Raw genomic sequence first — 17,178 nt, 5'->3', positions numbered from 1 at the left:
CTTACACCAGATTCTCAGCTTCCCTCTCGACATCAGCATCCTGCCGTGTTGTCTTTCGAGTGTCGTGCGTATCAATTGGCGGGTGTCCATCTGCCTCACTTGGGAATCTGGGACACTTGAAGAACGCATGTCTCCGACTTCTTGCCGCCCAAGACCACCCTTCGCCTCGCGTGATGGGGAGATGGTACATTCGAAACCCGATCCATGCAAATACAGCGCCCATGATACTGCCAAATAGAATGTCAAAAGCGTGATGACGATAGTCGAACCAGCGGGATGCAGCAATGAAGCTGGCAACTGCAATAGGCACAAACGCGATTACAAGCATATAGACCGGCGGGGCTGCTCCACGTTTTCGAATTGATCCATGTGTCGGGCCGATCGGATTTCGGTTCAACAAAGAGTGTCCGAGGTATGGAAATGCGATTGAGAACTTTGAACACAGCCATAAAGTCAAGTATGTCAAGCCGGCAAAAGAAACTGCAAGGTGTCAATATGTGTAGACCCTCTGGATCAGACATCAGCCACTTACGAGATGAATGTCCGCTGGGGAAGCTTGCAAATCCGTCATTTGCAAGTACTTTTGACTTGTTTTGGCATATCTTCCAAGTCACCAGTGTGGGGGCCCCCGCAAGCTTCTCTCCCAGGCCACCGACAGCATAAGTGGCTATATTCGAGAGATCCGGGTTGCAACGCGCAAGCATGTCGGGTCGTGGCCTGCCATATAAGTCCTTCAAACCCTCGGTCGCCATCCATGCCCATGCAAAAGCGACCGCCAAACCCATCCACCCTGCATTCCATTCCCATAGCTTGTATCTCCAGTGTGATGATCGAGACACATTCTGGTCCTTTGTGGACATGGGGATAAGCAGGGCTGTGATCACAATAATGACAGCCGGAGCAATCAGAGCTACCACCACTAGGACAGCGGTTGAGACTGTTTCATGTTCCGTATACGGAAAGGAAATGCTTGGGTCGGTTAGGGAGAATGGTCTATGGTTCGGTTTGACCTTGTAAAAGCCAAATCCTATCACCGCAACGATGCTGTAAATACGTTAGTCCAACGTGATTTTTAAACACACAAGTGTTCATTGATATTCAGTTCAGGGACAGCCATCATACACTATGAAGATCCAGTCCAGGATATAGGAAAATACTAAGCGCAACGGTATGCGACTTAACGCAGGCCGCATCGTGGGGAACGCAGTGGTCTTGGACTATGGATCTGATAACTGTAGGCTACGCAAGCAATTATTTTGTTGACTGGTGGATCAAGATGATGAAAATTCGCCCTTGAACACTTTGATGGAATACTCGCCAAAGAGGTCACGCGAGTAGCTATATAGTGACGGGAGCGGATGAGCAAGGATAAGAAGGATGGTTTGGGTGGCTGCTGGGATTAAGAGGCCTTTGTATCTCGTTGGCAGCGGCTGGGAACCATTGAACTCCGCCACGATTTTCCAGGTAGCCAAGCCGATTCTTTGACGATCAATGAACTTTCTTTGGAAATGTCGTACTCGTCACATTCATTAAGCTTTTTTTTTTTCGTTTTTTTAACTCATCGTCCCTATTGCTCTAGGCTACATCATTTCTTTGGTTGGGGCTAATAATAAATGTGTACCTCAAACCGACCCCTTGCCCTCCAAGTCTGTAAAGAAGTCCCGACCAAAATCAGCGCTGCTATCATTGAAGCGTAGCTTCTTGTCGATGCCTTGAATCTTCTTCATATCTTCATCACTCAAGTGGAAGTCGCCCTCGAGGTTGGCTTTAATTCGAGATGGGGTCTTGGATTTCGGCAGTACCGAATGGCCCTGTGTGACACCCCAGGCTGAGTGTGCGATTCATGGTCAGTGAACGTCGCTTCCAGCTTGAATAAGTCTGCAAGGGAACTTACCAAGAGCAACCTGTGCGGAGGACTTATTGTACTTCTTCCCGATTTCGGCCAATACCGGCTCGTCAATCAGCTTGCCAATCTGGATTTTTGAGGAGTAGATCTCGTTCTGGTTGCCAAAGGGAGAGTAATGGGTGACATGGATGCCCTTTGATTTGTGCCAATCGACAAAGGAACGCTGCTGCAGCCAAGGATGACCTTCAAGCTGGTGTACGGCCGGCACGACCGAGGTGTTCTGGATCAAACGTTCCATCTCTGCCTTGGAGAAGTTTGAAACGCCAATGGCTTTGGTCTTGCCGGTAGACAGCAATTTCTCCATGGCTTTGTATGTCTGCGACCATGCGATCAGTGGCTGGGCACATAGGTCCGATTGGATACCAAGCATGTACATACGTCCACGATGTCAATGTCCTCCAGAACATACTTCCCGTTTTCCTTGGGGAAGAGCTCATCGCCCCGTTTCCAAGCTATTGGCCAGTGCATCAAGTAGAGGTCGACATAGTCCAACTGCAAGTCAGCGAGGGAAGCATCGAGTGCTCCCTCGACATCATCGGGGTGGTGCTTGTTGTTCCAGAGTTTGGTCGTTATGAAAAGCTCTTCTCGGGGCACGCCACTCTTCTTGATTGCTCTTCCTACAGCCTTTTCGGTCAAGTATCTGTCCCGCGTCAGACAAATGCCGGTCGAGAGGACGCAAAGTCAAATCCAGACTTACACTCTCGCCGTGTCAATATGGCGGTATCCTGCTTTGAGGGCTTCTGTGACGGCGTCCTCCTGGGCATGCTCGTCCTGCCAAGTTCCGAAGCCAATGGCGGGAATCTCTGCACCGGTGTTGAGCTTGAACTTTGTCATTTTGTGCGATCTTCTGGTTATTGACAAGTGATTATGTGTAATGAGGTCTCAATGCTAGCTGGCGAGTCGATGATGTACTGATAGTCACTTTCTATGGTCAAGATGTCTACTTTATAACTGAGCGACATCTGGAAGGCAGGGAATCAAAGCCGGGATTTCAAAGTAACGTCAGTTTGACGTACGAAGTCTCTGCCTTGGTGACCAGCTAACATCAGGCCAGAGTTGCCTGGCTCAATGCGGACGAATATGACGTCTTCTTAAAACAGACTGACGGCACAGAATGGGGATTTGTGGGTGCCATTTGTTATTCAGGGCAAGCGCTCTACATTTCGACTTGCCAGAGGTAGAAATATTCTAAAGTCTCCTGATCATATACCTCCAAACAGCTGCTTCTTCAGCTCTTGTTTGAGCCTCTTATCTTTTTCAATTGGCATTGCAGGCGATTATGCGAACCGAAGAAAGTTGTAGTACTCCACATGCAAGCTCAACGTCGAGGTCATCGCTCATACGGCAAAAGAGCTCGTTTTCCTATTCAGATAGCTCCAGCCATCCAGAAGATAATTCGCATAGTATAACTCAAGTGCCATTGACCATCTTCTTGAAAGGAACCTCACCTTATCAACGGCCTCCATACTGTGGTGGTGTGGTGTTTGAAAAGTTGTCAAACAGCACTTATGGTACAAGCCGCTTACCGCACGCTAAAGCTTCTTCCTATAAAATTTCATCTCAACCCACAATATTTTTTTACCGACGATCATAGCTTGCAACTACAAGCCTGACAACGGACATGATGATTGTCCAATCTCCGATTCCTTCATCATTATATTTGCAATGATCACTAACATATGATTCCAATTGATCACTCGCGTAGAGAAGGTAAGCTTGTCGATGCTGTTCCCTGAACACCATGTCCCTTGACAGTGCAGGATGATTTCCTTAACAGGATATCCACGTCCGAAAATTCATGAAGGACCCCTTCAAAGTCTCTAGAATTACTCTGACACTTTCCAACATGTTATTGGATCACCTGCAGTCTTTTCCTTGCATAGCTTGCTGACGTTATGTCTATTAGAATATCCTTGTCAAACCATGACTTGAGCACCTGGGATATATCCCATCAATAATAGTAAAAGGTATGCGGACTGATTTTCTCAACTTTCTTTCCTTTACATTGAGTGATGACTCTACGACACGCTAAGGCATTCCTCAAACTTAATCACCATGTGGAATCTGTCTAAACTTAAGTTTCAGCCTTGTCTGACTACTTCATATCATGCCTGAATTGTTCATCTCATTTATTGTTGTCCTCGATGACTAACGAGCTGTACAATAGGTAAATACCATTCGGTTCACTCCAAACTGCCTTGACAGCCCCTCGATGAAGATATTTTGAACGAACGGGCGGACAGATTGTGTGCATCTTCCCCATCCATCAAAAGTAGAGTGTACAAACTCTGCGGATGTTGTGAAGACGTATCACTTGTTGAGAACTCGTCACCTGAGTTTTTCGCGGCTGTCTTCAGTTGTCGTACTTTTGAACTGTCGGACACGACTAACAAATTGTACTAGGTACTTCTATTCTTCCCAACCTCCCGTCATTCGTCCATGCATTCCTCAGTCAACTCTATATGATGAACACGTTATTCACACTGTTTGATCTGGGCGCTCACGCGTTCTGGAAATGAACATCATACACAAAAAATCTGATTTAATGAGGTTAGTACTTCAAGGTCTTGGTTGCTCCGATACATGCTAACTTATCACAGCCTGACAATAGTTGACACTTCATCTCGCTTGCATCACACACGAATTATTCTGGACAGGCTTGCTGATTGTCCGAATTGTTATAGGGATACCTGAATCGTAGTGATTGCTAACGACGTTTACTGCAGTGTGAGTGCTACCCTTATTCTTTTTGCCATGGATGTTGTATGATGATCTCTTGATTCGCTGTGTTCTTACTGAATACATCTTGAAGAAAAACATCATTTCACCTTGGAGAACTGATACCTCGTCTTCTCTGATCATCAATCTCAAACAACCCCAAAAGTTACTTTGGCTAACTTGTTACTTGCAGACAGTTGCTTAGTTATATGTCCTAGGGAAATGCAGATTTTTTAATCCTTGGTAATGATATCTTGAGTAAACATCACATGAATTGCAGCGTATTCCTCATTCCATGAATAGACCATGTTTCTTGTGCCACCCTTCAATGCTGTCGTCGCCGTAGACATCATGCACCGATTTCTTGCCTTCGGGCCACCGTACCCAGGATGGTTTGGAGTTTGCCAAGACACAAACCATCTCGTCTGGGACCGGCAACTCGGTGTCGATGGCAGATGCGAAAGGATGGATGAGCTCCGGCCAGTGATGGTCCCACAGCCAGAGCATAGTACTGCAATTGGAACAGAAGTTGCGTTCAGACGAACATTTTGCCTCGTTGGGAGTGCCACGGTCCTTTATGGCGTTGTATTTCCTGCCTTTATCAGACCAACGCTCGACCAATAGACCTAGCAATCTATACCAGGCATATCTAGGGTCAATACACACTTAATGAGATCCTTTCCCTTGATGATTTTGAGGCTATCCGCGATACCTCCTAGGTTGACACTGCCGCTATAGCCACCAACCTTGCGGCAAATGCTGCATGCACAAAGCTGATAAGGAACAGGCGTTTGAGAATCGAGAGTAAATTGCACCCCGCCGCACTGGCAGCTTCCTTCAAGTTTCCTGTGTCCACAGTATCAGTGGTTGCTAGTCTGAGTCTGATATGAACGGCACGCGGGGTATGTATATGAACGCAGGTGCTGACCACCGATTTGTGGACTTACATGGGCATCCTGGCGGTATATTTGTGGCCGAAAAGTGGATTTTATCAGATCCTAGAGCTGGCTGTCTTGGGGGAAGATATTTTGGACTACCTTACAGTTGCTGATCTGGGAACAACGTCATGTATATATAGTCCACATAATGTGGAGAATCCAACCATAGCCATACTCCCGAGACAATTCATCCATTGGAGCAAACATACCAGATCAAGAGCATTCTACCCAAACCAGTTAAAAGCCCGCGAAGGAGAGGTCATAGCATCAACCTAAGCTCTCCCGTGCTGATGCGAATGTAGCCTTCTGCGCGTCTCCGAATTGCTGATATGATGATCTCACTTGTTTGGACTGTTTGCCCTGTTTGAGAACGGCCTATTTTGGCCTTAATTTTCAACATCCGACAGCTCAACTCCGTACAGCATTTACTCATTGGCTCTAATTCGTCTCTATTTCGCATTATTGTTACTACTCATTGTCTGATTGGCTCACTGCTCGTATAATTAATCGCGATGAGTTTCGGAAGCCCCGGTGGTGGCGCAACCAATGTCAAGCCTACTCCGTGAGTCCTCTCTAAACTGCTCAGATTCTTGAAATCCAACGCTTTGTGACCGGACATAAGACAGCAGCTAACCGGATCAACTAGTCCTGAGCGAGGGAGTTTCCCACTTGATCATGAAGGTAACTTTCCACTGCCCGTGTTGTCTTTGGATCCCAGTGGAGAAGAGCGTCGATCGGATCGTTCCAGCAACATATCAGTTCTCGAAGAAACGAGCATTGCCATGGAATATTGCTACTGCGGATGGGGCAAGATCACGGTCTAACAATGTACAGGCGAATGCAAGCACCTTATTTCCCAGTATCTGAAATGTCTGAAGCTGAGGAGAGGGGTCAACGACGAAGAGTGTCGCAAGCTAGCCAAGGGATACCTGAGCTGTCGAATGGATAAGTATGTCGGGCCGTACCAAGCCCGGTGCAAATCATTAATGTCGCAAGAATGGGTGCTAACATCGTTGGTCGAGCAGGAACCTGATGGCGCCGGACGACTTCAAAAATCTCGGACTCGTGTTTGAGAAAGACGAAGCGCAAAACGACAAAACGGCAGCGCAGAATGCAGGGATAAAGTCATAGTACCCTTGGCGACTGAAGATGGGGAGTGTACGATATACTGGGCATCATGAAGTCAGGGAATATGAATGCCTCAGCTCTCACGACTATTGCTATATTGCTCCCGGAGTTATGGGGATTTACTCTATCTGTATATATTGGACATACGCATCTCTTGTATATCAACATGCAATCAATAAATGCCGTGCATGATCAATGCCTGCTGGGCTGGACCAATCTTAAGCAGTCGAAAGAAAAGCGTACCGATGCGCTGTTCGTAAATGTAATTTCAAGTGAACACTGTTTTGTCGATTTTGGACGATAGATATATATTGTCAGTAAGAGGCTAGTGGCTCATCTGGATCTGTTATTCCTTGAAAGTTGATGCGGGGAAACTTTCTTTCGATCTTATCCCGCGATCGACAACCCCAAACGACCGCTCCTAGATGCTCCCAGGGAGCTCCAATTGGCTTATGCTCAGCCTTTTTTCCACAGAAAGCAACACAAGACTAATGGAATAACCACTACCATCAAATGTCGTCAATTGCACGTCCACCAGATCCGTGCCTGGTCGCCATCATCTTAATTGTCCGCTCACGTGCGGGCCCACGCTTCGTGTTCCACTACCCTCCCAACCCACTCAGCGAGAATGGCTTGAGACCTGCGCGCAAGGAACGACGCACTTCGCGCTCGAAGAACGGACAAGGCTACAAGAGCAATGAATCAAGCTCCAGCGAGGAGAGTGGTTCCAGCTCCGATGACGACGAGGACGACCACCAGCGCCAGCTTCAGAGCCAAAACCAGAGCCAGAGCCACCTCAGCGGGAGTGTGGTGTCGGGGCGACGGTCGAGTAACTTCGGCCTCGACGATCATGTTGCCATGTCTGTCTCTCCCGGCGGAGAATCCCAGCGCGCTGGGTCGATGGGATCCGGCCGGACGTCGTTTCGCAAACGAGGCGGCAATTCAGATGTCGAGGAGGATTCGGGCGCGGCGTCGGACAGGCAAGAAGACGGGTCGGGAGGAGCGGGTGGGCCGTATCGTCCACCGTGGGAGTCACTTCTGGGACTTCCTGCTGATGTCTGGGAGAAGTTATTGAGTCCGTCGCCTGCATGGCATAAGCGAAGGTTCGAGGTCGGGATCAACGACCTGGCGTTCATTGGGTGGCCGGTTTTTGTTCGCGAGGACGGGACGTGGAGGAAACAGAGACGGAAGAAAAATAAGAAGCGGCGTGCTGAGTGGGAGGGTGGTGAACTGGGCCATAACGAGAATGCGGAGGATGCGCCGGACGGCGAGGACGGCGATGCTGGCGGCAACGCCAGCGGCGGTGGTGAGCTGATGGCGGCGTCGACTGAGACATTGAGTCCCAAGCAGACGGCACTCCCAGAGGCCAAACGAGCGTCCGGATGTAGCAGCAAAGCCGGAAGGTCATCAGTTGACTGCTTGGACGGGGAGGACAAGGATTCAATGACGATGTTCAACGTGGTTTTCGTGTTAGACCCTCCTTTACTGGAATACTCCATGCGCACTAGGGAAGTCTACGACAATATCATAAAGAAATTCGCCAAAGCCTTGAAATGGGAGCAGGCCCGAACGGATTATGTCTGGAGAGAGGCCCAACATATATCACATCTCAAAGAAAAAGCTAAAGAGAGGAGTAAGTCGCAATGTTCAAGAACGTTCTCTGAGACGTCCGATGCTGATCCTTCTTACGTAGGAACCTCCCTCAACGCCCTTTACACGGAGTTGATCAATCAATCGTCGCTCGCTAGGGCCATATACACCGTCCACACCAGCATATCCGCATCCAAAATTGCATCCGTTCCGCTCAGTCCAGATGTCTCCATATCGCTTCAGATACCTCCTCTAACCTCGACACCTTACCTGCCTGGACCGACTGATAAAGCGTACCCGGGTCTCTGGCTCACCACTGCAGATAGTGTCACCCCGGTGGAGGATCCTGCTGCCGATGGAAACACCGCACCGCACCAGGTGCTAGCCAAACACTTTGCGCTGTTGTTGCTGGACAACGAGGCGGCAATTCTCAAGGACGTCGAAGCGTCCGGAGGTGCTCTGGCACCTGCTCTTGCTCACTATCTTCGGTGCTCCAGGCCAACGAAATCCTTTGCGCAGATATCCGCATCGTCCGGCATACCCCTCTCGACCATACAAATGCTGGCCAGTCATCTTGTATACTGGCGCCGTGCACGCGCCATACCCCCAATTCACCAACGTGATACGTACATTGTATCTCCGAACTGTGACTTGAGCAAGCTGGAAATAGCCACTGCTGCCTACCAGGCAGCATTTCCAACCCTCCCCAGCTTGCCCAAGATGCTTTCTGCCCTGAGCGGAACACCGAGACCATATGGAAGTTTTATCCCGAGCAAAGACCATAAGGAGACATATTTTGCTATCTTGGCATGGCTGCTAAGAGGGGGTTGGGTAACTCAACTTCGATCATTTGCAAGGATCAAAGTCACCCCAGAGATAAAGATGACCGTAGAAGTTGCTCTTCGCCGTGAAGAAGTGGACAAGTATCTGCGGAAAGGCAGATCTTTGGAGGCGCAGAAGTCTGCTGATGGCGAAAACGGGAACGAGGCGGATGAGAACGACGATGCTAGTTCGTCCTCGTCGTCATCGCTGGCAAGCCAGGGTAGCGGGGAAGAGACGCCAATGCCCGGGCGTTACCAGCAGGAGAGCGACCTACGTCTCTCACATTCCATGGTAGATCGAAATACGTCGCTGAGAACGTCTTCTTTGATCCTGTTCCCTCATCGCGCCTCACCACTGGAGTCACGGTGGTTGGAACAGATTGTCTCTCGCTTTCCTGAGCACCCTCGATCCGCCGGCCGCCGTCGCCGGGGAGAAGGATCGAATGCCGCTGGAGGCGAGATAGACCCTGAGTATGCCGCCCTAAGCACTCCAATGAAGGATCTATGGCCGACCTATATCAAGTATTTCAATGGGCTTGACGCGCTTGAGAAGATCCCGGTACGCGAAGGTCTCAAGCGTAAGCTTGTGTGGCAGGTCCTCACCCGCTTGGGCCTAGTGACTTCCCAACAGTCTTCTATTGAACTGGATCCCAGGGAACAGGTGCTGGTTAGTGTGAGGCATTGGTGAGCAGCGGTACCCGCGAGAACGGACGTGTGATCCTCGGCTCTCCAGCTATAATTAAACCTCACAGAGTTCTATAATCAATGCTTCCACAGACAATCGCTCTCATGCCATTTGAAGTGATTCCAGCAGTCTCTTAAGTCAGACTACCCTCAGTCTCAGCACCCCTGTTGGTCTCACGTGATATAAAAGTCATCCCTCCACCGTAGGGTATCTCAGTCTGGCTGCTCGTCTGAAATAAGCAAGCTGCATTTACGGACTTGTGTTCTGGGTCTTGGATAAATTTAAAATACTACTACACAGGGACACTGAGCCCCGAAAAATTCCGACATCATTCACCCCACGGGTTGTTGGTGATACTCGGCAGGATGATGCAGACTCAGCCCTAATGGCAACGATCCATGCGGGCTGCTAAAAGCTAAGCGACTACTTTGCCCATGTAACCGTTAGCGGCGTCACAGGTTACAAAATCAACCCATCCACGTTCTTCTCGAACAAATCCATGATGTGACTAGTAGGAATTAGGAATAGGTCTACCGCAATTTCATCCAAACCATCGAATCTCCCCACGGCACAAGGCGGAACGCCATAATTCGGTGCGTCACGTGAGATTGAACGTTGCATGTGTATTACATAGAAGGATTGGAAGGGTCTCGTTATGTAACTGTCAGTCGACCTGCCCTGCAGCTATACCCCGTAGAAGCGAAAGGCTGCGCATGAGATACACGCTGGATGGGGTATGCTTGCAGTCTGATGGATGAATTGAACTGCTCCGCAAGAGGCCCCGGTTTATCGACCTCAAACCCCGCTGGCAGTTTCCCTAAGCCAGGAAAGGTGATCCTATCATCATACACCTGAAGGCCAGGGAGGCATCTGAATATATCATTAGGGAGCAGCACCAAAGACGGGATAGAGAAGTAGTTATGTACTACTTGAGGTCGATCAATGTTCATCTAAAGCCTAGCGACTGAAAGGCAAGTCGCACGAGGATAAATGGTGCACCAACAAGTTGTGTTCCTGCTGGGAGCTATCCCATGTAATACAATGACCATACACACTAATAGATAAGCCGCCGCCACGTACCTAGTATATTACCCCATCTGGCTGTTGGAGTCCTCGAGAGTTGAGAGGTATTAATGAATTACGATACTATCATCTTTATCGGTTTCTTCTGAATTATCCTTGCAAGGGTTAGTAAAGTTAAATGGATGTGCTATTTTGCAAAGTATATTTATGTCCGGATACCCTTGAATGGAATGAGGCCTGGACGTATCGTTGTATGCGTTACTTTCCACAGTAGGTGGAATAAGAGCTTGTGTACGGGTTCGGAGTAGTATATAACGCTCCGCAGTACTTCAAAGAGAAGCAAAGACCATTTCTCTATTTTGGAGGCTATCACTCAGGCTCGTGTTGCCAATATCGGGCTTATAATGCAACAGAACTCACGGTCCTACGGTTTTGGTAGAGCTACACGGTCTTGTTGTTGTATACCTCCTCTTCCGCTCGATCTATTTTCGGATACGAAGGTATGTTGGCGCTGAGAGATAGACGTAAGGGAGGATGTTACTTTGTGTTTGACTGTGTTCTGGATGATTGGGTAGGCGCAGAAGTTGAAAGGGAAATGTACCTGGAGATCTTCAAGGTCCTGAGATTCCAAATAGTACCTAACTGGAATCGTGGAATATAGTCAAGGGATTGACGTATAGCCTCGGTGCCTGCCAACAACAACTCATCTATCTGTTGGACATTATTGATACCTAATTCTCAGAAGGACTTATGACTATAAAACAATGCCCTTGTTGTATTTATTAATTTTGCAAAGGAGGGGTAGAGGGGTTGTATTAGCTGTTCAGAAACCAGAGTACCTTAGTTCTTTGATTACTTAACCGTTAAGGGTTGAGGTAATCATGTATCAACGTCAAAAGGCCTCAAGCCATAAGGACTCTCATGAGAAACCTCCTTCTCCTCCAGCGCAGTATAGTCAATACAATCCAAATGGAAATCAAAACCTCAGGTAGAGAGCCAGCAGTTGGAATTACTTGAAACTACGAGAGTACATATGGATGAATTGGTGAGTATACAGGACCTGTGCCAGGCCTGGTTCATCAGGTAGTAATGAAATATCAATACCCACAGAAGCCCTGAAGCCCACTAAAAACCTCCCACTCTTCCTGACGGGCGTACGGCAACCGGGAGGAACCTTTTGATTTAATGGGATTATTTTGATTTCTACTCCGTACAGGCCGATGAAAGCCTAAGAGCTTTAGGCTTAGACGCGGAAAAAAAAAGACACTGAACCTTTTTTTTTTTTTTTTTTTAACCCGTACCCTCTTTTTTTTCCCCTCTGCACTTGCGGATTCCACAATAACGAATTGGGTTCTGTCTTTACTCTCGCTCTCAGTCTTCGGCTCTTCCACATCCCTCCGCTATTGGCAGTATTATTACTACTTTTTCATTTTCCCTTTCCCTTCTTATTTCCCTTCTCTTTCTCTCTCGTTGTCTTCTTACCCCCCTCCTCCCCTCTCTTCCCCTCACATCATCCTGGGACGTGCTAGTTTCTTCAGTTCCCTCCACTCTCGTCTTTTTTTCTCGTCGCCCTCTTGGTGTCCGTGTTGCTGTTTGAGCTCGTGCTATCCGTCAGTGCGACTCTCCCATTCTTCCGAATTCCTTTTTCCCACAATCCTGCGGGCAAGGGCATATCGATCGGTTGAATCAACACAACCTTTTTTTTTATTTGTTACTTTCCAGTTATCTTGTTTGGCATTGTCCATCCAAGTTTCTATTTGAAGCTGCTGTCGTCTCATCCTTCGAGTCCAGTAGGTTCTAGGAATCTCTCTGCGTTGTCGTCTCCGCCACGTGCAAGTCGCGCCTTTCGGCTTCGCTACACCAGGGACAACACCGGGCTTTCCCTCTTCGAAAAACAACGTGCCGCGCTGTCAGACAGGCTTTCGATTCGCATTCTTACCATCCGACTGCTTGAAGAGAACGTCTGAACGCACAGTTTTCTCTACGGACGGGTTGGATCTCGAAGCAGGAAATACGCGTAACGGAAAATAAGAAAGAACAACCAAGGTCCCCTCTGTGTTTGAGGTTGAATACATCAGATCACTACGAGGCCTCCCTGTGATTATCGTGGGATATTTTTGAATTCGTCGCCAAGGTTCCTTTCGCGTCCTTGTCATCAAGACAACATTTTCAACATCCATCATTCTCAATAGGACGTCATTTAGCTATCGCCGCAACGAAACCGCTCTCGACGACTCCATCGATGGTCCTCGCGTGATAAATCCTTCCTACCGAGAATAACGTTCTACATTATCACCAGCTACGGGTTGTCTCACTGAGATCTGTTTACCGGACCACGTCTACAGGCTGCAGCCGAGGTTGGAGTGATTCAAGTACCGGGAAGTTGCAGTTCGACGGGGTAGCAAGAGGGCAGAAGTCTGAATATCCTGACTGTCGTCCGTGTTGAAGCTTTCTCGCCTTGAATCGGCGCATACACTTTCTCTTTCATCGGAGTTTTCCAACGAAGGGACCTGTTCTCTGGCAGAACACAAGAGGAAACCTTCACATTCTATCACAGAGCAAAGAAATAGTCTGCCATTCTTCCAACCTCTATTTCTTATCCTTCACTTCCCTTTCGAATTTCGAAAGTAGAAATGGCTGCTACATTTTCTTACGCTCAAGCAGCCAAGGGTGTCGTTGCGACGCCATCGGCGGCAAACCCGGCCTCTACAGAGCCGAATAAGCCAGCTGTCAAGGCAGATGAGCAGAGCACAAACTCGAGTGTGCAGATGGAGCCAGAGACCACGGCTCCCACGGCAGAGCCATCTCAGGAAGCAGAGAAGGCCGCTGCCAGTACCGACAAGGACTCGGAGAGCACAGCAACTGCTCCTTCTAAGACCAATGTTTCCGGGACGTCCTCACCTAGCGTGGGTGCTTCTTCCACATCCACAGTATCGAAGGAAGAGGAGGGGTCGAATACACCCAATGGCACTACCGACTCCAACTGGGATAAGCAGTCCCAAGCTTCAGGAACAGATAAGCAGGGCAACGCTCAGGATGCCAAGGATAAATCTAGTGCTTCGTTCGACAAGGACAAGAAAGTCGCTCTGAAGGAGTTGAAAGCAGCACCCTTACCTGCGGTTAACGTTTGGCAGCAACGAAAGGAAGCTCAGGAAGCTAAGGCCAAAGCCACCGCAGCAATTAAGTCCGCTCCATCTGCTAAACCCAGTGCATCGAAAACCGCATCCGTTGCCTCGTCGACATCAGGAGATAACCATCAGGAGCTGCCGAAAACCGCCCCTAAGAAGAAGGGAGCGGACGCTACATCCGATGGTCCCAAGGACAAAAAGAGGGCCGACGGAGGCAAAGGCCGGGATGAGAGTAAGTCTAAATCCGGTCATTCGTGGTTATTTACCACGAATGTAATCACTATGGGACTCTGAGCTTCTGGAGAGGGAGCCCGCTCTAGTCCAAAATCGGCAAGCTAATCGTGATTCTGTAGATGTTTCCATCCCACCTGTGGGCGATGCCTCTTCGTGGCCTACACCTCAAGTCGCACAAGGGGAAGAGAAGAGAAAGGCTCAAGAGAAGACTGATAAATCTGAAAAGAGCCCTGTCATTCGGCCGCACGGAAAGGAGAAGTGGATGCCTGTTCCTTATGTACCAACCGCTGTCTTCAATACGCCTTTGCCATCATCTGCGCGCAGGGGTGGAAGAGCTGGACGAGTCGGAAGGGATGGAGCTCGTAATGCCACTCATGGTGCGCCTGGTGCTGACAAGGCAGCTCAAGGTTCTACCGCTAAACAGAATGGCGTTGGAGACAGAGGCAGAAATGAGCCCAACTCCGCTCGTGCTAACTCTCTACCCGCCCCTTCGAAGCGCGCTAACAGCGTTGACGCTGGACTGGCTGATTCCCGCAAAGGCACACAAGCTGCTGACCGAAACCGTGCGCCTAAGGGAGCCGAAAATGTGAATGGGTTGCCGGCTCCAAGACAAGGTGGTGGGAATGAGAATCTCCCACCACGACACCGCGGCGATGCCAAGCCTTTCGCGAGAAACCACGATGCAGCCCACAAGGGCGGTGATAGCACGTTGAAGAGCTCACATCCCTCGGCCGACACGCACACTGGCCCTCGCGCTAGCTCAACTCACGACCGCCGCTTCGAGAATGGACCGAAGTCAGCGGACCTGGCTGGTTTTCCCGGGGATCGCAAAGAGAAGGACTTCTCTCGCGAATCCCGTGCAGACAGGGGCAGGGGCTCTCACCGCGGCCGTGGAGGACATTCTGGCTTCACCGGCTCGCAAAACTCGCAGTTCCCTAACAATCATATGGGGCACCATTCATTCGTCCATCCCAAGTCCTTCGGATTTAATGAGCGTCAGCGATCTCATCATGGCCTTCCTAACGGCTCTCAACAAGGACATAGAATGTCTCTGAGATCGCCTTCTCTGCCGAACTCTGCTTCTATGTATGGCGTTTATCCTTTCCCCGCCGATATCAACACTATGTACGGTTATCAACCGATACCGGCTGGCCCAATGACTGCTGTTCCTTATCAACCGTACATGGAACCGTTCTCTCTCATGAGCATGATCTCGATGCAATTGTAAGTTGTGCCTTTTATTTTTATCGTGTTGCTCTTGTGATTCGCGGCAGAAATTAATCCTGGCAGGGAATATTACTTTTCTGTCGACAATCTTTGCAAAGACCTATTCCTTCGCAAGCAAATGGACTCTCAGGGCTTTGTGCCACTGTCCGTCATTGCTAGTTTCAAACGCGTCAAGACACTCACCGAGGATTTCGAAATGCTGCGCCATGCCTGCCGCCAAGTGAGAAACGTTGAGTATCAGACCGGCGAGGATGGCATTGATCGGTTGCGACCAAGAGACAAATGGGAGCAATGGGTTCTTCCCGTCGAGCAGCGCGATCCTTCGGCTCAGAATGAGGGCCCGTCTCTCTCAGCTGATGCTGGAAAGTTTGATGAGCAGAACCACGTCGAGGAAGCAACAAATGGTCTCCCGAACGGTAGCACCGAGCCTCAGGTCTTGAAGACCTCACTATCTTCTACCGCGCCAGAATTCTCGCCGTCGAACCCAGTAGTTCTCCAGGCTGAAATCGCAAATGTAGGGATCCCCATTGATGACCGTCCCTTCTCATATGATAAAGTTGAGAAGTTGATAGACGTGGTGCGCAGGCCAAAGCTCTCTTGCGTAGCATGGCTTCAGCTTCTTGACAATTCCCCCCTCCCCCCCTTTTTCAACGGATCTGTTGACACTTCTAGGACAGCGGGCGGACTAGCTCCCTCTAGTGAATTATCCCTCCCTCGTCCCACTGTCTCGACGGCAAATGACATTAGGTATGCTTCACCTTTCGTGCTTCCAGTGGCGTCTTCTCCCACTCCTCATTGTACTAATAGTGAAACAGTCAACTCGTGAGTGATACGGCACACGATAGTCTTCACCAAGATCCTTCGTCGACACTGTGGGATGGAAGACAAGATTTCAACCCAGTCTCCTGCTGTCCTCCGATGATTTAGTCCACGAACCTTACAGTATTTTCGAAAACGAGTTCTTTACGAACAAAACTAACGCCCAATCAAGATGATGACCGCGAGATGGATGCCCCGTACCAATTCTGGTCACATTTCTTGGTTTCAAATTTCAATGCACAAATGTACAATGAATTTAAGAGTCTAGCGCTTGATGATCTCTCTTTTCGAAACGCCAGCAGCGGGTTCAACAGGCTCGCCCGGTTTTATGGTGCTTTTTTGTCGAGCAAAAAGATCCTCCCTGATGAGGTGGTCGAAGACCCCCTTGTTTTATAGAGGGGGGAATTGTCTAGCCACCTGAGAACACATGGCTTTCGACACTCTACGTTCGGCCTGGCATAGTCAAGCTTGCGACGCAGGAAATCGCCTGAAAATCGACAGCCTTCTCGATGCTAGCTTGAGAGCCGAGCTGGAAAAGTGATTTTGTTATTCTTCCTTTTGCTTCTCCCGTCCTTAACTTTTTTTCGTGCTTCTCTATCATGACTTGCATCACTACATCTCAGCTACTGCATTTACTTTTTTTTGTGGCGAGTTCCCGCTAATCAATTCCCAAGACGAGATGGATACATATTATTCGGCATCTCGTCGCTTTGTTTTTCTTATTCCGACGCTCCCGTTCTTTTTGCTTCAGTCATGGGAAGGGTTAAAAAACTTTTCGGAGTCCGGGCATGATTTACTGGGCAATATCACCTGTCTCTGATGCTTGCTTCTGCGGTGCGCCGAGCCTAACCGATTTCCCACGGCCATAGAGTTCACTTCGGCAACTTGTTCTTTTTCTTTTTATTTTTCTCTCTGCTTTCTCTATCCACTGCGGTAACCTGTCCCTTGTCCTGCATGCGAG

General features: G+C 49.0%; 4 protein-coding genes across 4 annotated transcripts; 2 read left to right on the top strand and 2 right to left on the bottom strand.

The window, feature by feature from the left end:
• Position 1: 1 nt before the first annotated feature.
• Positions 2-2,740, bottom strand: ALT_8268 (putative oxidoreductase C26F1.07; the record flags this gene model as incomplete). The annotated part of the gene is made up of 6 exons (XM_033563172.2): positions 2-480; positions 533-1,044; positions 1,633-1,828; positions 1,895-2,222; positions 2,285-2,546; positions 2,604-2,740. 6 exons carry the CDS (start codon positions 2,738-2,740, stop codon positions 2-4), a joined length of 1,914 nt encoding a protein of 637 aa, XP_033419063.2.
• Positions 2,741-4,912: 2,172 nt separating this feature from the next.
• Positions 4,913-5,579, bottom strand: ALT_8267 (GFA family protein; the record flags this gene model as incomplete). Its single annotated transcript, XM_033563171.1, has 3 exons — positions 4,913-5,216; positions 5,291-5,470; positions 5,572-5,579. The coding sequence occupies 3 exons, from the start codon at positions 5,577-5,579 to the stop codon at positions 4,913-4,915; spliced, it is 492 nt and encodes a 163-aa protein (XP_033419062.1).
• A 1,624-nt stretch (positions 5,580-7,203) lies between these two features.
• Positions 7,204-9,789, top strand: ALT_8266 (nitrogen permease regulator 3 family protein; the record flags this gene model as incomplete). The annotated part of the gene is made up of 2 exons (XM_033563169.2): positions 7,204-8,323; positions 8,384-9,789. 2 exons carry the CDS (start codon positions 7,204-7,206, stop codon positions 9,787-9,789), a joined length of 2,526 nt encoding a protein of 841 aa, XP_033419060.1.
• A 3,653-nt stretch (positions 9,790-13,442) lies between these two features.
• Positions 13,443-16,325, top strand: ALT_8265 (La domain family; the record flags this gene model as incomplete). The annotated part of the gene is made up of 4 exons (XM_033563168.1): positions 13,443-14,169; positions 14,291-15,395; positions 15,462-16,145; positions 16,214-16,325. 4 exons carry the CDS (start codon positions 13,443-13,445, stop codon positions 16,323-16,325), a joined length of 2,628 nt encoding a protein of 875 aa, XP_033419059.1.
• Positions 16,326-17,178: the final 853 nt, after the last annotated feature.

Source organism: Aspergillus lentulus (genome assembly GCF_001445615.1).
Source record: "Aspergillus lentulus DNA, contig: Alt16, strain: IFM 54703, whole genome shotgun sequence".
In the NCBI taxonomy this organism is placed as follows: Eukaryota; Fungi; Ascomycota; class Eurotiomycetes; order Eurotiales; family Aspergillaceae; genus Aspergillus; species Aspergillus lentulus.
This window is presented reverse-complemented; position numbering and strand designations above follow the sequence as displayed.